The following is a 19,850-nucleotide window of genomic DNA, read 5'->3' on the forward strand; positions in this document are numbered from 1 at the left end:
CAGTATTCCATTGAGCTGCGGATGAAAGCCTTGTATGTGGTGAGGAGCTCACGTGTGCCAAGGAAGGACTTCGCATGACGGAGGATGCCCAGTCGGCGACTGGCTTTGGAGGCCAGATTTGAAATGTGGTTTTCCCAGGATTCGTGAATATTGTGGATTCGGCGCATGATTAGAACGCCTTTTGGCACGCTACGCGACTAACTCGCACATGCACCACAGAGCTATTAAATGAAAACATGATGCGCATACATAACAAATATCCCCTAGGAAATGGGGAGAAAAGAGGGGATGGGGGGGAAACCTCTCTAACCCTCACTGTTTCCCATCCTGTCTGGCAACGGCCACTTTCAGCTTCAGCTATACCCTTGGATATAGCATTGGCAGTCTGAGGAGTTTATGTGCACTTTGCTCACAATCTGCTTACTACAGAATAAACAATGCCTCAAGTCTGTGCACCAATAGCTTCCCATTTCCAACATGGTGACCACCCCTAAGAATCTTTGACTGCATCATTTCGTGTTGTTGAGTCAGACAGAAGCTAACAGCCCCTTTGCAGAAAAACAACAAAATTTACATATTAAATTACCTCACTGCAATCACCTTACCTTAGGTAGAAGTCTCCACCCAAGGTCCATGAAACATAAACATCAATCGTTTTTCTTTTTTTTTAACACAAGGATATATCTAGGCTCATAGGAGAGCTGGATGACAAAGGACAGTAAATATAAAATGGCCAAAGTGTAGGTGGAGGAGGAGGAGGACTACAGACATAGAAAAGGAATAAAATGAAAATGAGCACCAATGGCCTGGAGAGGAACAGTATGGGAAGGAATGAGTGCGTGTAGACGAGATTGCTAATGTGCATGGGTGAGTGCATGAGGTCGGGATGGGCAGCGCATTTGAAAGGCTGAAGTGAGGATAATGACAACAGACATCGAGGACAATTCAAAAATACATCACTCTGCAGTGAGCATCCTCACTCTGCACCACCACATTTTTCATTTCCCTATCATTTACTTCTACCTCAGTTTTGGCTGCCCTTTCTCCTTCTGCTGAATCCATATCAAAGACATGCCTGTTGACATCTGCCGCCTCCCTCCTGAACACATGCCCCAACCAACACAGACATGCCTTTCATGCCTTCTCACACACATGCCTTCTCCTTTCTCTCTGCCAGTTCCTTACTCCTGATATCCTCATTCCTCTTCCTTTCCCTCAGATACATCCCAATCATCCCTCTCAGAATCCGCATCTCCATCCTTTGCAGCAATCTCTCATCTTCTTTATCAAGGCTCAGGCTTCCACTTCACAAACAGGAGAATAAGGTGGGGCACCCGCCGAACAATGGCAATGGGAAAAACAAATGCAGGTGGGCAACCAGCCTGGACTTTGGAAGGGTGAGCAGGTGAGGGTTTCTTGAGGAATGCCTGCGATGCTGACCATGTTAAATATCCATCTGAACTCATACTGTGGAACATTTGTAATTGTAAGGAAAGTTTCACCGAATTGTACTACGCAAACCTTGTTCAAATGCAGCAACATAAAGGAAATAGAGATGGATATGTCCAGCATTTGACACAACAAATGATACAGAGGAGCAATGACGAGAGCTCTTTTAAAGCCTTAAAGTCAGATGCAGATCTTTCTCCTCACACCAACATAACAGGAAGTGAAACAAATGCCACAAAATAAAGTCGATTTACCACATGGCAAGGAGTCTTTGGAATAAATATGAACCAGCGAGTTCATAAAATACCTTACCCAACAAAGTCTTTAGAAAAAGGATACAGGAAGGGTATTCTCAACTCTTGCTTTACGTTTCCCAGCAAAATCTATATTTCCTATGAACTGCGATTTTGTCTGAATCTCGATATTCCCCAAAGATGAGTAGGCAGCACATTTGATTAGTTGAGATGGTGTTAGATGGCATGATATTTTGGAAGTGCCAACCAAGTGCCAAAGTTTGGAAACCTCTGCTAAACTGGAGCTTTTTGGAAATGCCAACGAGGCGATTTGTGTTCTACAGTGAATGAATGAATGAATGATAGTTTTAAAGGCCATTTTCCCCGCTACAGCCGGGGTTAGCCTTGCGGGCACCATGACAATCATGGTTCCCTGTTTGAGGCAATGTTTTTATGGCCGGATGCCCTTCCTGATGCCAACCCTTAGTCGCCTCTTACGATGCGCAGGGATACGGTGTACCTATTCTAAACCGGGGTACACACCGGGATCATTCATCCCATCAAGCTGGTACTCAATTTGCCGACCTCGGAAGGATGACAGGCTGAGTCAACCCCCATGGCGTTAATTGAGCGATCGACCGGGATTCGAACCCAGGATCCTAGGATCCCAAGCTGGCACCCTAACCGCTAAGCCAACACTAGGCATGTTCACCAGCCAACACCAGGCATGTTCTACAGTGTTCAAGTATATATAATTCAATTCAAATAAAACAAAGCTTCAAAGATTGTAAAAAAAGAAACATTCGGAAGTTTACCACCTTTTTGCGGGAAATGCATTGTGAGGTTGGCATGTTTTTTCCCTGTTATGATTTTCCCGACTTTCCACTTTGAGTCCATCAATCCAACTTTCAATCCATCCTTTAATCCCGCTGTCTATCCATTCATCATCAATCCCTCGCCCTCTTGCTTCCAAGCTACTGTACTCTGGGACTCCCAAAAACCCTCCACCCTTTGCCTCTCAAACACCGTAACCCCCACTGGAAACTTCCCTCTCCCCATTTAAACATCAATCAACCCATTCATCTATCAATCTCAAATATCTCGTCCTTTCGCTTCCCAACCTCTACTTCACACGCTGCCCTCAAAAACCCTCCCTCTACATCCAACATCCAAATCCTTCACCTTTGTGCCTCCAAATTGCTATAAGAAATCCTTTATTGTGTAAAGCATAATTAGCCCTCGAGTTAAAAAAAAAATCCCTTCCTTCCCTGCACATTACAAATACACATTACAAATCGATCCCTGCACTTAAATGTACAGAATTGCGCTGAAATGGAGAGTACCAATGCCGAAAATACTTCCCGAAAGAGGTGTGCCACCGAGTCTTCGCAGACTTTTCTGGAAGTATCTCGAAAACCCGACGAACCAGAAACCAATGCAAATGCAGCACGAATGATCAGCAACATGCACAAAGCGCCATAGTCATGCCCCGTCCCAGCCTCCATAAAAGCCAGAGCGAGCGAGTGAGCGAAAAGTCTGTCCACTTTGCTAAGTCTGACTCGTTGCAAAGTCAGGAGGTCGGACTGACTCTTTTCCAAGCTGACATCTGCCTGCCCTACCCACGAGGACTGCCGGGAGGAGAAGGAACTGCCTGGGAAGAGTCTCTGCCCTGCAAGAGTATGTTTCGAGACTGCACGAGTAACTGCAGTTTGCCGGTCTGGACCACTAGGGCCCTGGCCGATCTTGCCTGCTGAAACACACACTATCCGACATTGCACCAACACTCCACACATATATATATATATATATATATATATATATATATGTACATATATATATATATATATATATGTATATATATTTATATATATATATATATATATATATGTATATATATTTATATATATATATATATATATGTATATATATTTATATATATATATATATATATGTATATATATTTATATATATATATATATATATGTATATATATTTATATTTATATATATATATATATATATATATATATATATATATATATATATATATATATATATATATATAAAAATATATATATAAACTATATATATAAACTATATATATAAACTATATATATAAACTAAAGTATATATAAACTATATAGTATATATAAACTATATATATAATATATATAAACTATATATATAAAACTGTATAAATAATGAACAGGATTAAATAATTAAATTGATGTGGGAAAATTACATGCCCAGACCAGGAATCGAACCCAGGTCCTCTGAAAAACCATACCAGTGCAGTGCCATCTGAGCTGTCTGGGCGACCCTGAATGAGCATACAATTTTCCCACACATATGGTTGCCACTCTCTTTCTGTCAATGCTTCCGGGGCACTCGCTGCCAACCATAGGAGCACCAACGGCCTGAACACGAGAGGGTCTTCCTCCAATGGGGGAGGGGGGGGGGGGGGGGAACAAATCCATGTCCTCTATTGCACACACCAATGGGGGCGTAGTGAATCAATTACATATATATCAGTTATTATGCGATTTCATACCATCAACTCTTGCGTTGATGCAAGTTTCATACCAACTCTTGCTTTGCATATTTTATACCATATTAGATATATATATATATATATATATATATATATATATATATATATATATATATTATGTTGAAGGCTCCAGTCACGGACTGTATAGTCCTCATCAAAGCCAGGCCTTAAATAAAAGAGCTGCATTGATGCATTGATAGAAAAGTGAAGAAAGAAATGTTTTTGAGGAAGTAAAAAATCTAATTTTTGAAAAGGGGAAGGTCATAAGTTTTTGGAAATACATGGGAAGGTAAAGAGTTCCAGAGTTTGGCAGTGGTGGGGAAGAAACAAACATTGTAACGGCACACCCTTGAGTTGTCAATGGCCACACAATGATCATGAGATGTAGTGGATTGTCGAGTATTCCGTGGTCTCGCTAATGGTAGAGGTACACAAGCAGCAAGTTCTGAACCCGGAACAACATTAAACATAACACCAAAAACAAGTTGTGCAAAAAAGCTTTTAAAGCTGAAGGATACCATGGATGTATTCGTGCTGAAACTAAAACTGCAGACTTGAAATGCAACTATGGATTGGGCAGGAATGAACTAACCATTTAGTCATCCATGGATAGGTCACACAAATTTGGCACCATACACTTCAAGTGTCTGTCCTGCACAACTTTCTCAAGGGAATCTACATAATTCAACTTACATTGACTAATTTTGAAGCAAAAAGTGTAAATCTGTGAATTGATTAAAGTAGGGCAGACATGTAAATAACACCTCCACCCTAAAGATGGGAATCCTAGAGATAAAAATAACACCTTCAGAAAAAATGCTTTATGGAGAAATCTTTACTTTTTATCCTGCAGATTTTAAAGGTTAAAGCAATGCTATTGCATGAAATAGGATGAGAAAACAAAAAAAAGTTACCTTTGAAGGATCCATATCTTTGAGGACGACATATGGCTCAGCACACTCTCCGATATCACCTTGCTGCAGAACCTTCTCCAGCTGAGAAAAAGTAGAACAGCATCCATTTTGCATATGAGCATGGAAGTGGCCAATAGTCATTTAACTTTGTATGTTTGTGCAGCAGCGCATTAAACAATGTACCTTGATAACAAGGAATATGTCCTGGGTAGGGTATGTAATGGAGAATATGGCTGATCGAGCCAAAGTGAAGATGGATGCAGGTCCAATGTGCCCTTTCAACAGGGCCCTCATTTGATCGGAGTTCATATCAAAGTAAAAATTTTCTGAAATCTGTTGTGAACATTCGTTATATGATGACATGTAAATTTAGCAAAATAATAAATTCATAGAATAATTGAATATTCGATAAATCAGGACCTTTGCTTTCTCTTTGACATCATAAAGGGCCATGCTGGCAAATATGGGCTCAATGTCGATCTCAAACCTGGGGAAAAAAGAAAAAAAGACGATGAGGTGAAACGATGAACCTCCCAAAACACGTTTTGTACACGTGTGATTGAGATGTGATTGTGTAATCATGGGCATGATTTTCATAATCTCACAGAACTTCATTATTTATCAACATGACACAGTAACGTACAGTGCCTTCAGATAATATTCACATCCGTTCACTTTTTTCACATTTTATTGTGTTACAGCCTGAATTTAATATGGATTAAATTGAGATTTTTTTTAACATCACATTTTCTTCCTCGATTAACCCTCCACCAACACCAAACCCACATCTTTCCGAGTTTCCAGTTTTGTCTTCCACTTCTGTGATTGAGAGTTTGCAGCTGTAACCACCTGGTTAATCCCGTGTCCTCTCCTATAGCCCTCATCCCTCATTTCCCCAAGTCTCCCTTTATTTTGTCCCTCACCCTGCTTTTGGTGCTTTCCCATCCCTCTTTTTGCTGTTATTACCTCCGCTACCAAAGGTGGATGGAGGTTGTGTTTTCACCCCTGTCTGTCTGTCTGTCTGTTTGTCTGTGAACAATATATCTCAAAAAGTTGTGGACGGATTCGGACGAAATTTGGCAGAGATGTAGCATATGTGACGAGGACGAAATTATTAGATTTTGGTGAAGATCCGGATTTGGATCCGGCTATTAGAACTTTTAAAGTGATTCTTCACCATTGGGAGATAGGGCCAAAAACGATACATAGCAGGATATCTCAAAAAGTTACGGACGGATTTGGACGAAACTTGGTGGACAGGTTAGGTGTGTCACAAGGGCGATTTGAGTCGATTTTGGTGAAGATCTGAATGTGGATTCGGATAGAAAAATTATTTAATTATTTTAAGCGATTCTTCACCATTGAGTGATGGGGCTAAAACCAACATATAGCAGGAAATCTCAAAAAGTTATGGACGGATTTGGACGAAACTTGGTGACAAGTTGTTGTGTGTGACAAGGAAGAATTGATTCCATTTTGGTGATGATCCAGATTCGGATCCGGCTAGTATAATTTATAAAGCGATTTTTCACCATTGGGAGAAAGAAGAAGAACCTCCTTTAGAGGCCATTTTTCCCCACAGAGCGGGGGTTGGCCTTTTTTGGGCACCGTGGTCCCCTTTTTGAAGTAATGTTTTATGGCCGGATGTCCTTCCTGCCACCAACCCTGTTCGTCGCCTCTTGCGACACACAGGGAATTACCAGTGAACTGGTACTCAATTTGCCGACCTCGGAAGGATGACAGGCTGAGTCAACCCCCCCGGTGTTAATTCAGCGATCGACCGGGATTACGAGATAGGGCCAAAAACGATACAAAGCAGGATATCTCAAAAAGTTGTGAATGGATGATTTTGATTAAATGCGATTCTGTATTGTGACTTTCTGGTCTACTCTGGGATACAAAACATAAACTGTTCACCTGGTGGAGGTATGCTCTCTACTGAGTGCCGTTCTAGTTTTTGTTCTGTTACATCCTGATTCATTCTGTATTATAGCTCCTCTACAAGCCTTGCAAATGTATACAAAAAAAGTCTGAACACAGAAATTATCGGAAAATGGATTGAAGATTCGGCTAGTTAGAGTAAGAGTTTTTCAAACTTTCCATCCTGGGATATGTGAATATCAGCGCATTTTTTTTTTTAAAGTTTCATAAGAATTGTTCTTACTTTAGAGATTGGCATTTGATGAGAATTCGCTGACCCACATGATCCCGTGGAACGTCAGGGATGAGTCGTTTCTCTATGCAGTCCTCCTGCAGTGTACATATGCAATTGTGGGTAATCATAACAATAATAATAATAAAAATCAAATAACTAGGATGCACATTATATCTAGAACATTATGAAGGAACAAATATTCACTAGATGGCTGGTATAGTGTTTATAGTGCTTTAATTGATCTCTCAAGGCCAATTCACCTCTGTGCAATTAAAGGAAACTCTAAACAAAAAACTTAATCTTAAAAAAATATATATATATTATGGTGGGGTTTGAAACCCAACCTCGTAATCGCATCAACTTGCATAGTTAATTAAATAATAGCACACCCATCGGAATGGTAATTACTCAGCATTAGAAAGTTTGAATAGATATAGAAGTGTCTGGATTGTAGTCAGTCATCTGGTTTGTGTTAGTTTTGCACAAAAGTGACATTAAAAAGATGTGGAGGTCAGGCCAAAGGCCTCCTAAAGTTCATAAAGTTATTTGCCACTCACCCATTTCTTAATCTCATCACCACCCATCTCTCACCCTTTCCAAGGTGAAAATATTAGGGCGAGTAAGGCAAAAAAATTTGTTTTGCGACACAATGGTTTTATCTTAGGAATTAATTTTTTTGTTAACACCATCTTTTGAACAGCACAAAACTGATCAACTTTTCATCATGTGCCATGTTTTCTGTACCTGGACTTTGTCAGAAGTTCTAATTTTTTAATGTAAAGTAGCTTACAGCTGAGCAGCATCATACTCACTTCCTGATTTTCATTTGTGTTCATTTTAGGCTATTTTCAGAAAGTTTGTAAGCTCCCTAACATATCTGGAAGGCATTGCTATTTCAGATGATATCACAGCCATCACTTTTGCTCTTGGTTCTGCACCATTTGTTCTGTGAAATAATTTTTAAACTGCAACCTCGTTAAAAGTGAAGTTAGTCAGCCTAAATATGCCTGAATATGTCTGCCTGAATATCCACAAAAATAATGATAATTGTACCCTCGCCCCAATAGTTCCATAACAACTCCCAGCAGGCCTCCGACCATTACACTTGAACCATCATTTCCATGTGAATACCTCATCAAGGAGTGAAAGCAGAGAAAAAATGTTGGACTGTCGGTTCTTCTTTCTTGCCTCATCATTCCTGCAATCTTGTTCTTCCAAAGGGCATTCATCTAGAATGCCAGGAATTAGGGGGTCAGCACATGAGCTCTGCAGTGGTGACTCATGAAGGGAGGGCCCATTTACAGCCTGGCTGGTAGGTCCCTTGTCTTGATCTGTTGTCTCCTGAAAACAATACACTATTTAACAATGATCCTGTGCAAATAAGATCCAACACCAATCGTTCCTAAATATTTTAGATGTTATAATGGTTTTTATGATGGGCTAGCATACCATACAAGAAGTCTAACATGTTTTTCAATCGTGATTTGAGTGAAATGCTGCAAAGATAATAATAATTTAATACGCTTGCTTGTCCATGAGTAAGGCTCCTTTCCACCCATTGGTTGGGTAGCTGGCCTGACTCCATGCACAACTGTAACCTTAAAAATCATACGGCCACCATTTTGGTGATATGCAAAGTCAAAGACACTTTCAGAGCTGTCATATTCACAATCGCCATGCCCTCCCTATAAGTTTTCCCTTCAGTGTAAAAGCACCAAAGCGACTGTTAAAAGTATAATAACATATAGAAGGATTGAAACCGATAAGCGTCACGGGAATTGTGACGGCCACAGTATGCATAGGCGCCTCAGGCTTCTGTCCTTAGACTTCAGTCCACTGGTGTCAGCCTTTGGGCCAGTGCAATTAGAATTTATTCAAGCTATATAACCACGACGTACTATATAATATGCACATAGGCAATGGGCATGTTTTTGCTTGAAACCCGGGGTTTTTTCTCCGGAGTGTTTTGAGGCAGCGGTCTATTGCCGAAACACCACCGAAATACCTATGTGGCATTCTCTCGAGTAAGGGCTTTTACCAGAGGTTCCACAGGACCTTGCTGTATTTCACTTTTCACAGTGTACACCGTGTATGCATCAGGAAGATAATTGGTTTAGTCGTTTATTGGTACAATCAGGCTGCTCATGGTCACATTATACATTACGGGAGTGGCCAGGGGGGTTATGGTGTTGTCCTTATCCAAATGTAATTCAAAATACCTCTCGCTGCCTAAATCAAAACACCTTACTTCAGTGGAAAACATGGGGATAGGCATACTGTACTTGTAAAGGGTGGGGACTTGTTAATACCCTCTCCCACATGGAGGCGGCGCAACACGATACACATGTACATAAATAATCTGCATCGCCTCCCACCTCCCCTGCCCCCTCTCTCTCTCCCCTGGTTGATTGGTTTAAACTATTTCATCATTATGATGGTTATGATGGTGGTGGTGCAATGAAAGCTGGTGCTCAGTTACATAATTAAGTATCCATGCCTTCACATTTCACAAGTAACTGTTAAAACTTTTTTTTTTAAACATTGCATTAGCTCCCACAAATTATGGTCAAAATAGTTTGAATTGCAATGTCAAAATAATTGTATTATACCTCTTAGAGAGACTTTGTCCCGGTTGCAAAAAAAACTCCCTTAACCTTAAGGAAAAATTTCCCTTAAGGTATGTTGTAATTCCTTAGCTAAGGATTTCCTTTGTGCTGTTGCATAAACAACCCTTAAGGATAAGGATTTCCTAGAAGTTAAGGAAATCCTTAGGAGCGTTGCTATGCTAGTCAACCAATCATATTAGAGAGTCATCCAAAAGCAAGAACACGTAATTTTAAATGACACTTGATTTATGTCGCATGGGGAACACGTCCTTGTGGATGAAAGAGGAATAATATGATTCTTGTGTAAAAATTACCACTTTATTACTTCCACCACTGAAGATGGGTGGAGTTTATGGCCCGGTTGCATAAAGCATACCGAAGGGAAATTTTGAGGATTTCCTTAACCTCTCCCTCAAGGACATCCTTAAGTTGAGGATGGTTGCATATACAAATAATCCTCAAGTTTTTCGTTAAATATTTCCTTAAAGTTAAGGGAGCACCCCCCCCCCCCCTCCCAATTGAGAAATGATTGTACATTGTGAAACACGCTCTGAGCGGCAGCACAGTGACTTGGATAACATTTTCACTCTTTCATGACACCCACAATATGTTTCTGGTAGTTTCGCACTTGTATTTCACTTTTATAATTTTACACTTTCACCATTCTCAGAAAGTTTCCAAACATTTGCTGCACACATGAACGCATTTACCATAACATGCACAATGAGTACTGAATTGAACGAATTTTATACAAGAATCATTTTATTCCTCATTCATCCGCAAGCACGTATTCCCCATGCAGCAATATAACAAGAGTGTATGCGGCAATATGACAAGAGTGTATATAATGAATGAATATAACAAGAGTGTATGCAGGAATATAACAAGAGTGTATGTAGGAATATAACAAGAGTGTATGTAGCAATATAACAAGCATCATTTAAAATCACATGTTTATTAAGTGTTCTTGCTTTTGGAACAAGCATTTTATCTCTAATCTGATTTCCTTAACCTTATGAAAATCCTCAGCTGAGGATTTTTAAACTTATTAAATTCCATATGTAGCAATATAACAAGAGTGTATGTAGCAATATAACAAGCATCATTTAAAATCACATGTTTATCAAGTGTTCTTGCTTTTGGAACAAGCATTTTATCTCTAATCTGATTTCCTTAACCTTATGAAAATCCTCAGCTGAGGATTTTTAAACTTATTAAATTCCATATGTAGCAATATAACAAGAGTGTATGTAGCAATATAACAAGCATCATTTAAAATCACATGTTTATCAAGTGTTCTTGCTTTTGGAACAAGCATTTTATCTCTAATCTGATTTCCTTAACCGTATGAAAATCCTCAGCTGAGGATTTTAAAACTTATTAAATCCTAAGGAATTTGTTGTTTATGCAACAGCACTTAATAAAATCCTTAGCAAAGGGAAACCTTAATGGAAATCTTTCCTCAACCCATAAATCACATCGAACCATGATCGTGGCTGATCCATGTATGCAAATGAGTTTAAACTGATCTAAACCCAAACAACGAATCATGACCTTTGTTACAATGTGTAATAGCTGGGTGACTTATGAAAGGTTGCTTCCAATTGGTGGCTCCCTTAACTTTCTGGAAGGATTGAAAGAAAAACTATTAGTATATGCAGCCATCCTCAACTTAAGTATGTCGTTAAGGGAAAAGTTAAGGGAAAAGTTAAGGGAAAAGTTAAGGGAAAAGTTAAGGGAAAAGTTAAGGGGAAAGTTAAGGGGAAAGTTAAGGGGAAAGTTAAGGGGAAAGTTAATAAGGGGAAAGTTAATGGAAAAGTTAATGGGAAAGTTAAGGGGAAAGTTGAGGGGGTTGTTAAGGGAAAAGTTAAGGGGGATGTTAAGGGGGTTGTTAAGGGAGATGTTAAGGGGGCTGTTAAGGGGGCTGTTAAGGGGGCTGTTAAGGGGGTTGTTAAGGGAGATGTTAAGGGGGATGTTAAGGGAAACGAAAAGGAAATCCTCAAATTTTTCCTTTAGGATGCTTTATGCAACCAGGCATTTGTCTTCTGTTATCATGGCTTTAAACTGCAATCACTAGACCAAATAGACAAGGGGAAGGGGGATTAGGTTTGGATTTTTAAAAGAGGTACCCCAAAGTATGTACTGGGTAACTAAGGCACCATTTGCACAAATTAATTTTAAGCAATTAAAATGGCATGGAAGGATTACCGTCATCTCATGGGAAGTGGCCTTTTCGGAATAATCATCACTCTCAAATGTTTGATGCATTAGTCCCATGTGCTGCTCCTTTTGCTTCTCAGATTCTTCAGGCTTGTAACTTAGTCCATACTTTTGAAAGCTGGATGACAATGGATGAGGGAGAGGCAGGATAAAATGAACAACACAACATGGAAATTATGGTTTTATAATGCATTTGAATTCAATGTCTGTTGGCTTTCTTTGCCCAAATTGAATGTTTAACTTTATCCACCTACATCAAAGTTGAGTGGCCAAATTTTGTTTTTTTGCTGCAGAATGCAGTACATGCCCATTCTTCCTCTTTATTAAGCCTTAATCCCAATAGTTAGGCGTTGGCTACTCGGATCCACTTTCTCCATTCTCCTCTATCTCCTTCTTCAAATCTCTTTCCACTACATCCCTCCACCTTCCACCTTAATCTCAGTCTTCCTCTTAAAATTTTCCCTCTAGTTGGCCCTTTCCATACTTTCTTACCTGACTCCTCATCCTTTATTCTCATCACATGCCCAAACCACCACAACCTAACCTCTACAATATTTTCTGGAACACATGCAACTCCAGATTGCTTGCCTATGTCCTCATTCCTCAACAGCTCTCTCTACTATGAGAATTCACCTTTGTCCTCCCCTCATTCTCATCTCTGCTCTCCCCAGCAAACTCCTCTTCCCTTTTTCTTTTTTAAAGCCCATGTTTCTGCACCATACATTATAACAGGCCTGATCAGTGTCTCGTAGATTCTTAACTTACATTTTCTCAGTATCCTTTGATCACAAACGACACCACTAATGACCTTATCCACCTTATCCATGGTGCCTTCACTCTGCCCCAAATTTCTGCTTCACAGCCTCCATTTTCGTTTAGTGCTGAGCCAAGTTATTTGAATTTGTCCACTTGTTTCAACTCTTCACCTCTCAAATCTACAATATTGGCCCTCTGATCCAATCTTACCACCCACCATTAACATCTGTCTTTCTCATGTTAAACGTCAATCCCTGCCTTTGTAAGCCAATACAACATTCTTCTTGGTACTTTTTGCTTTAACTTTTCTGTTATGACAAAGTCATCTGTGAACAGGAGCTCCTGCAATTATCAATCTCTGATGTCACTCAGCATGTCCATCGCCATCACAAAAAGGAAGCAACTTAGTGCAGAACCTTGCTGGAGACGAACCTCCACTTAACTCTAAAATGATGCAAGTCCCCATTCACTGTAATTACCACAGTGCTGGCTCCCCATAAACATTTCCATAACAATTCTAACAAACATCTCTGGTACACCCTTCTTCTTCAAACACCAAAACACCACTTCTCTTGAGATCCTACCATATGCCTTCCCTAAACCTATGCATTCACAGCATAGCTTCTTACTTCGGTGCCATTAGATGTTCCTGAATCTGTCTCATGATGAAAATGGCATCCACTGTTCCCCTTCCTTGCATGAATCTCTACTGCCTCTCCTCTCGTCTATTTTCACAATCTCCATTAGCCTTTGATCTACAATCCTCTCCAGTACCTTCATTGCATGTTCCATCAATTATATCCCTCTTTAGTTTCCACAGTCCATGATTTCCCCTTTCTGTTTGAAAAATGGTATTATTACACTCATCCTCAAATAATCTAGTATTTTAACCTCACTCCACATCTTACTAATCAACTCTACCATCCACTTTACTCCCCCAAGCCCAAACGCCTTCACTAATTCCACTACAACTTCAGATGTGCCAAAGGCTTTCCCCTCTTTTCATTTTGTGAAGTGCTTTTCTAACATTCTCTTTTACCTCCTTCACAGGGTCCACAGTTTGCCATGCCTGAGTCATGCCCTCTCTCTCATTTTCCAAATTCAGCAATCTTTCAAAATACACTTTCCATATACAAACTCTTCAACAAAGTACAGATCACGAAACACCAAAAACAAAACAGCGTTTGCAAAATTTTAGATCAATTTGCCTAGTACCCTTTCACAAGCTCCCATTTATAGACAAGAAAAGAGAGCAGTTACTACAATACTGAGTGAATGCTTTACAAAAAAAACAAGACCGAAAGTCTAAGAGCGGCGTAGCCGGACTTGTTTGATACTTTAGTTGAAGAGGATAGTATAACCTGGGTGGAGATACCAGTTAGCAAATAATGTAAATATTAAATTATTTTGAAGTACTCCAAGTCTCTAAGCTATCTGTCATGACGGAAGTGAAGAGATTGCATTGAGACACTGGTTTATTCTATATGTTGGTCAGTTAGTCGACACTATCAAAGTGTGTCCTCAGCACCATCCCGACACACATCACTGTGTGTGTTACGGAATGAGGCATTTCACAGTGACCGGAGTGCAAATCCTGCCACCAACCTCCTTGAGAGAGGACCCAGTGAGTTGGTACTCATTTTGCCGACCTCGGAAGGATGACAGGCTGAGTCAACCCCACCTGGTGTTAATTCAACGACCGACCGGGATTTAAACTCAGGACCCTAGAATCCCAAGCCCTCAACCCTAACCGTTAAGCCAACACCAGGCTTAGGGTGATTGAAGGCAGTCATAAGAAATGCTTCAATGCTTGAAGAGCCCTTAATCAAAGTTTTAATTATATATGATCTGGGGGGCATCCACCCCTCCCCTCCCCACCCCCACCCCCACCCCATCATATATCATCACCCTGTTGTCATAATTTCAGTTCCCCCCAATCATAAAGTAGGATAATTTGCCCCAACCAGGTATATGACATAATATATGAACGTTTCCAAAAGGGTGTTGAAAGAAACATAACTGGCAAAGCCAAATGGCATTACATTCTACTTTTCAGAAGCGTAATTGTGGGATATAAAACTCACAAAAATATGGAGGATAAATATGTGAGGGACATGCATACATACGGAGAGACAAACGCTGTAAACACAGGAACCAAACATCTACGCCGTAAAAAAAAAAATCGTTTGTTTAATCACGAATTTGCCAGTTCTGAAAGCCTCTTTGCGAGTTTGAAGAAGAAGAAGAAGAAGAGCTACTGTATGGTTTATTCATACAGCAATTTGAACGAAACATTTATTATTCTACGACAGTAGAAAACCTTTAGAAGGACACGGAATGAGCAAATAAAATTATATATACAGGAGTGATATTTTGCGAAGCAATAGAAAAATATATAAAACGACACTGAAGGAACCCACACACAACAACAACCACAGCCACGATAACAACGGAGTGTTATAAAAGATCCATATTTTCACGTGCTTTACTTCATGTGTTTCACGAGTTTGGTTTCACACTGAATGAAAAACGAAAAGGTAGAGCATGCAGATTGTGATACATAACAGATTCAACAATATGTCCGGCCTGGACGGCATAGCAATCAAAATGGCGGTGTGTGGAGTCAGCCATCATACCGCCGTAATGACATCACATCACCTCTATCATGTGACCAGATCCTCAGCCCTGATTGGTGTATGTTTGAGGGGACATACATACAGACAGACAAACACTGTTCTCAACGGCTACGCCGTAAAAAATAAAAATAAAAATAATAACTACAATGGAAGGGTATTAAGGTCTTGGAAATCCCATTCTACACTGTTTTTAACGAATGAAAAGGTCGAGTAGGGTGGAAACAATAACTCACGGGCTAATAAACTATGGGATGCATTGTCTCAACCACGAGAGGAGCATCGTGCCAACCACACGAGGAGCATCGTGCCAACCACGCGAGGAGCATCATGCCAACCACGCGAGGAGCATCGTGCCAACCGCACGAGGAGCATCGTGCCAACCGCGCGAGGAGCATCGTGCCAACCGCAAGAGGAGCATCGTGCCGACCGCGTGAGGGGCATCATGCCGACCACGCGAGGAGCATCGTGCCGACCGCGCGAGGGGCATTGTGCCGACCGCGCGAAGGGCATCGTGCCGACCGCGCGAGGGGCATCGTGCCGACCGCGCGAGGGGCATCTTTCAGACAAAGTGAGGGGCATCGTTCAGACTGCGTGAGGGTCCTCGCGCCGACCGCCCGAGAGGCATCATGCCGTCTACCCGAGGGGCATTGTGCCAACCGCCCAAGCGCATCGTGCCAACTGAGTGAGGGGCATCATGCCAACTGAATGAGGGGCATCATGCCAACTGAGTGAGGGGCATCGTGCCAACTGAGTGAGGGGCATCGTGCCAACTCCGTGAGGGGTATTGTGCCAACTCCGTGAGGGGTATCGTGCAAGCCATGCGAGGGGGGTTGTGCCAACAGCGTGAGGTGCATCGTGCCAACAGCGTGAGATGCATCGTGCCAACAGCGTGAGATGCATCGTGCCAACAGCGTGAGATGCATCGTGCCAACAGCGTGAGATGCATCGTGCCAACAGCGTGAGATGCATCGTGCCAACAGCGTGAGATGCATCGTGCCAACAGCGTGAGATGCATCATGCCAACAGCGTGGGGGGCATCGTGCCAACAGTGTGGGGGGCATCGTGCCAACAGCGTGGGGGGCATCGTGCCAACATTATACATACTTGTACTAAGTTTGACTTAATTTCCTTCATCTGTTAAGTTGTCGTGGTAAAAAAGCTATTACAGAAACTGACCTTTGACCTCCTGATGCAGAAATCTAATCAGTTCATCTTTGCATCATAATAACTAGGGCATGCCCGTACTATATATACAGTATATCTAAAATTATATCCCCCCCCTCTATTTACATGAAATGGTTTGGTCCATTCGCAAAGCCAAAGCGAACGGCTTGCGAGTACGGTGACAATCCCCCCCCTCTATTTACATGAAATGGTTTGGTCCATTCGCAAAGCCAAAGCGAACGGCTTGCGAGTACGGTGACAATCCCCCCCCCCCCCCCCCTCTATTTACATGAAATGGTTTGGTCCAAAGCGAACGGCTTGCGAGTACGGTGACAATCCCCCCCCCCCTCTATTTACATGAAATGGTTTGGTCCAAAGCGAACGGCTTGCGGAGTTTGGTAAATAAATCGCCATAGCTCGGTAACTACTTCTCCGATTAATATGAAACATTGAAAAGGCACATCCTCAGGTCCCCAGCAATATACCTGGCAAGTTTCAAGTATATCGGACCCATGGTTGTCGAGAAACAGCGGTCACAGACAAACACACAGACACACACACATACACACACACATACATACACACAGAGATTACTGGAATTATAGATAGATATACATGTACCAAGTTTTGTCAAAATCCCATTACTGGTTCACAAGTTAGTGTGGTAACAATGTTTACTTAACATGACCTCTGACCTTAGACCTCTTGTCCCCAAAATCGAATCAGTTCATCTTTACATACATAATTATACATACCTGTACCAAGTTTGGTCAAAATCCCATAACTGGTTGAAAATTTATAATGGTAACAGGATTTTTACCAAACATGACCTTTTACCTCGCGACCCTAATATCTAATCAGTTCATCTTTACCTCATTATACATACCTGCACCAAGTTTGACTTAGATCTCTTCAGCCGTTCTCAAGTTATCGCGGTAATAAAAACAGACTGATGGACAACTTGAAAACACAAGTCGGCGGAGGAATAAAAAGAAGATGATGCATCCAGACCATATTCATGAGGCGTTTCAGAATGCAAATACCACCATTATATTACTTGTGTAGTTTAGTCGCACTATATGACAAACTTTGCACCTCAATCTTGGACATGTCCCTAAACACAAATCCAATCAAGAGACCTTGAGTGAGTTAAGTTGTCGCATCGAGACATCCATTGACCATCCTCTTTGATGCTACTACATCAAGCTCAGCTATGGAGCATTGTTATCAAATAGCACTCCATGCTTTTTTTACCATCTTGTGCAATATATGCGATTACATAGTGCTGCAATAACTCAAGTTCGAAGTCCACCCCATGATTAGGGGCATTCTGCAATTTGTTTGGATGATGGCTATTATAACTGAATGGTTAACCTAATTGCTTCCTTTTCAAGATATAAATCATGTGACATCCAAAGGGATTGTTCATATGTGATTTCACACATATATATGTATATATATATAATATCTGTGCAGTGTCTGTGTTGTGTTGTGTTGTGTTGTCTTGTCTTGTCTTGTCACTGAACTACTTTCTCAAACTTTTGTGAAATCGTACCAAACTTCTGGTATGCACATACAGTCACGTGAAAAAGTAAGTACACCCCATGTAAAGTTTGGACTTTTTCAACATATTTCAACATACAGCTATTTGATCTTCATTTCAACAATATTGAAAGATAAAGGTGATATAATATAACAAACATCATGAAACATTTACATTTTGTAGTCCATTGTATAATTTAAATAAACATCAATGCAAATTTCGCATGTGGAAAAAGTAAGTACACCCTTGGCTCTAAAAGGTGGTATTGCCCCCTTTGGCAGAAACAACCTCAAGTAGGCGTTTCTTATAACTGTCTACCAGTCTCTGACATCGACTGGGAGAAATTTTTGCCCACTCCTCCATGCAGAATTCTTTCAGCTGTGCGATGTTTGAGGGGTTTCTTGCATGCACAGCTCGTTTCAAATCCCCCCACAACATCTCGATGGGATTTAGATCCAGGCTTTGACTTGGCCATTCCAGAACCCTCCATTTCTTTCTTTTCAGCCATTCCTTGGTGGATTTACTGCTATGTTTAGGGTCATTGTCATGTTACCTTCGGTTGAGCTTCAACTTTCCGACAAATGGCCTCACATTATCCTCAAGCACCCTCTGGTACAATGAAGAATTCATAGTGGATTCTATGATGGTGAGCAGCCCAGGCCCTGATGCAGCAAAGCTGCCCCAAACCATAATATTTCCACCACCATGCTTTACAGTTGGTATCAGGTTCTTGTGGTCAAATGCTTTCTTTGATTTTCGCCATACATGTCTTCTGGTACTGTGGCCAAATAGCTCTACCTTTGACTCATCTGTCCAGAGCACATTGTTCGAAAAGTGCTGGTCTTTGCCTCGGTGTTCATTGGCAAACTTTAGTCTTGCCCTGATGTTCTTTCTGGACAGTAAAGGTTTCCTCCTGGCACACCTTCTTTTTTTTTTGCATACAGAATCGAGGCTCGTGAAAGAGCTAACATTTATTTCACAAACAAATCAAACAGACAAACAAAACACATAAAAAGAGGGAGCGGAAGACAAGATGGGGAGAGAAGGGGAAGCACACAAACACAACATTTGAGAGCAGGGAGATGTGTGGGAGGGAGAGGACCTGGGGGGAGGAGGCGTGGGAAGGGGAGGGGGGGTGGGAGAAGTATAAAACACAAGGACACCAAGGACTTCCAGGACAGAAGTTGGTATTTCAAAAAAGAGGACCTGGGGTGAAATTAGCGGGGGTAGAAAAGATCAAGGTCCTGGATGGGGGAAGATAAGAGATGGCGGTGAACAGCTGTTTTAAAGACCTGGAGGGTGGAGTGGGATTGAAGAGAGTGAGGGAGTTTGTTCCAGAGGCGGGAGAAAAGAGGAATGAAGGAGTGAAGGTGAGCAGAGAGTCTTGATTTTGGCAGTTTAACAATAAGAGGGTTGCAGGCAGATCTTGTGCGACCTGTAGGAATATTTGGGGGACAGAGCCCAGAGAGAGCTGGGGGGCAAGGCCAGAGAGGAGTCGGTAGAAGACGGAAAGACCACCAACCTGCCTTCGGTGAGTGAGTGAAAGGCCCTTGGAGTTAGCTTCATCGCGGGAGATTCCAATGATTCTGAACGCTTTGGTTTCAACAGCGTGAAAACGAGCTAG

General features: G+C 41.3%; 1 protein-coding gene across 2 annotated transcripts in view; it reads right to left on the bottom strand.

Moving 5' to 3' along the window:
- The window catches only part of LOC137434950 (dedicator of cytokinesis protein 7), a 264,889-nt gene that overhangs the window by 203,979 nt on the left and 41,060 nt on the right, over positions 1-19,850 (bottom strand). For both annotated transcript variants that reach the window (XM_078784918.1, XM_078784912.1), the window contains exons 5-10: positions 12,116-12,245; positions 8,433-8,642; positions 7,311-7,396; positions 5,567-5,633; positions 5,330-5,479; positions 5,147-5,227 (exon numbers count right to left, since the gene is read on the bottom strand). In XM_078784918.1, coding sequence (XP_078641044.1) covers positions 5,147-5,227; positions 5,330-5,479; positions 5,567-5,633; positions 7,311-7,396; positions 8,433-8,642; positions 12,116-12,245 — 724 coding nt within the window. The remainder of the gene's footprint in view (positions 1-5,146; positions 5,228-5,329; positions 5,480-5,566; positions 5,634-7,310; positions 7,397-8,432; positions 8,643-12,115; positions 12,246-19,850) is intronic.

This window comes from Myxine glutinosa, chromosome 1 (genome assembly GCF_964187855.1).
Source record: "Myxine glutinosa chromosome 1, kmMyxGlut1.1, whole genome shotgun sequence".
NCBI lineage: Eukaryota > Metazoa > Chordata > Myxini > Myxiniformes > Myxinidae > Myxine > Myxine glutinosa.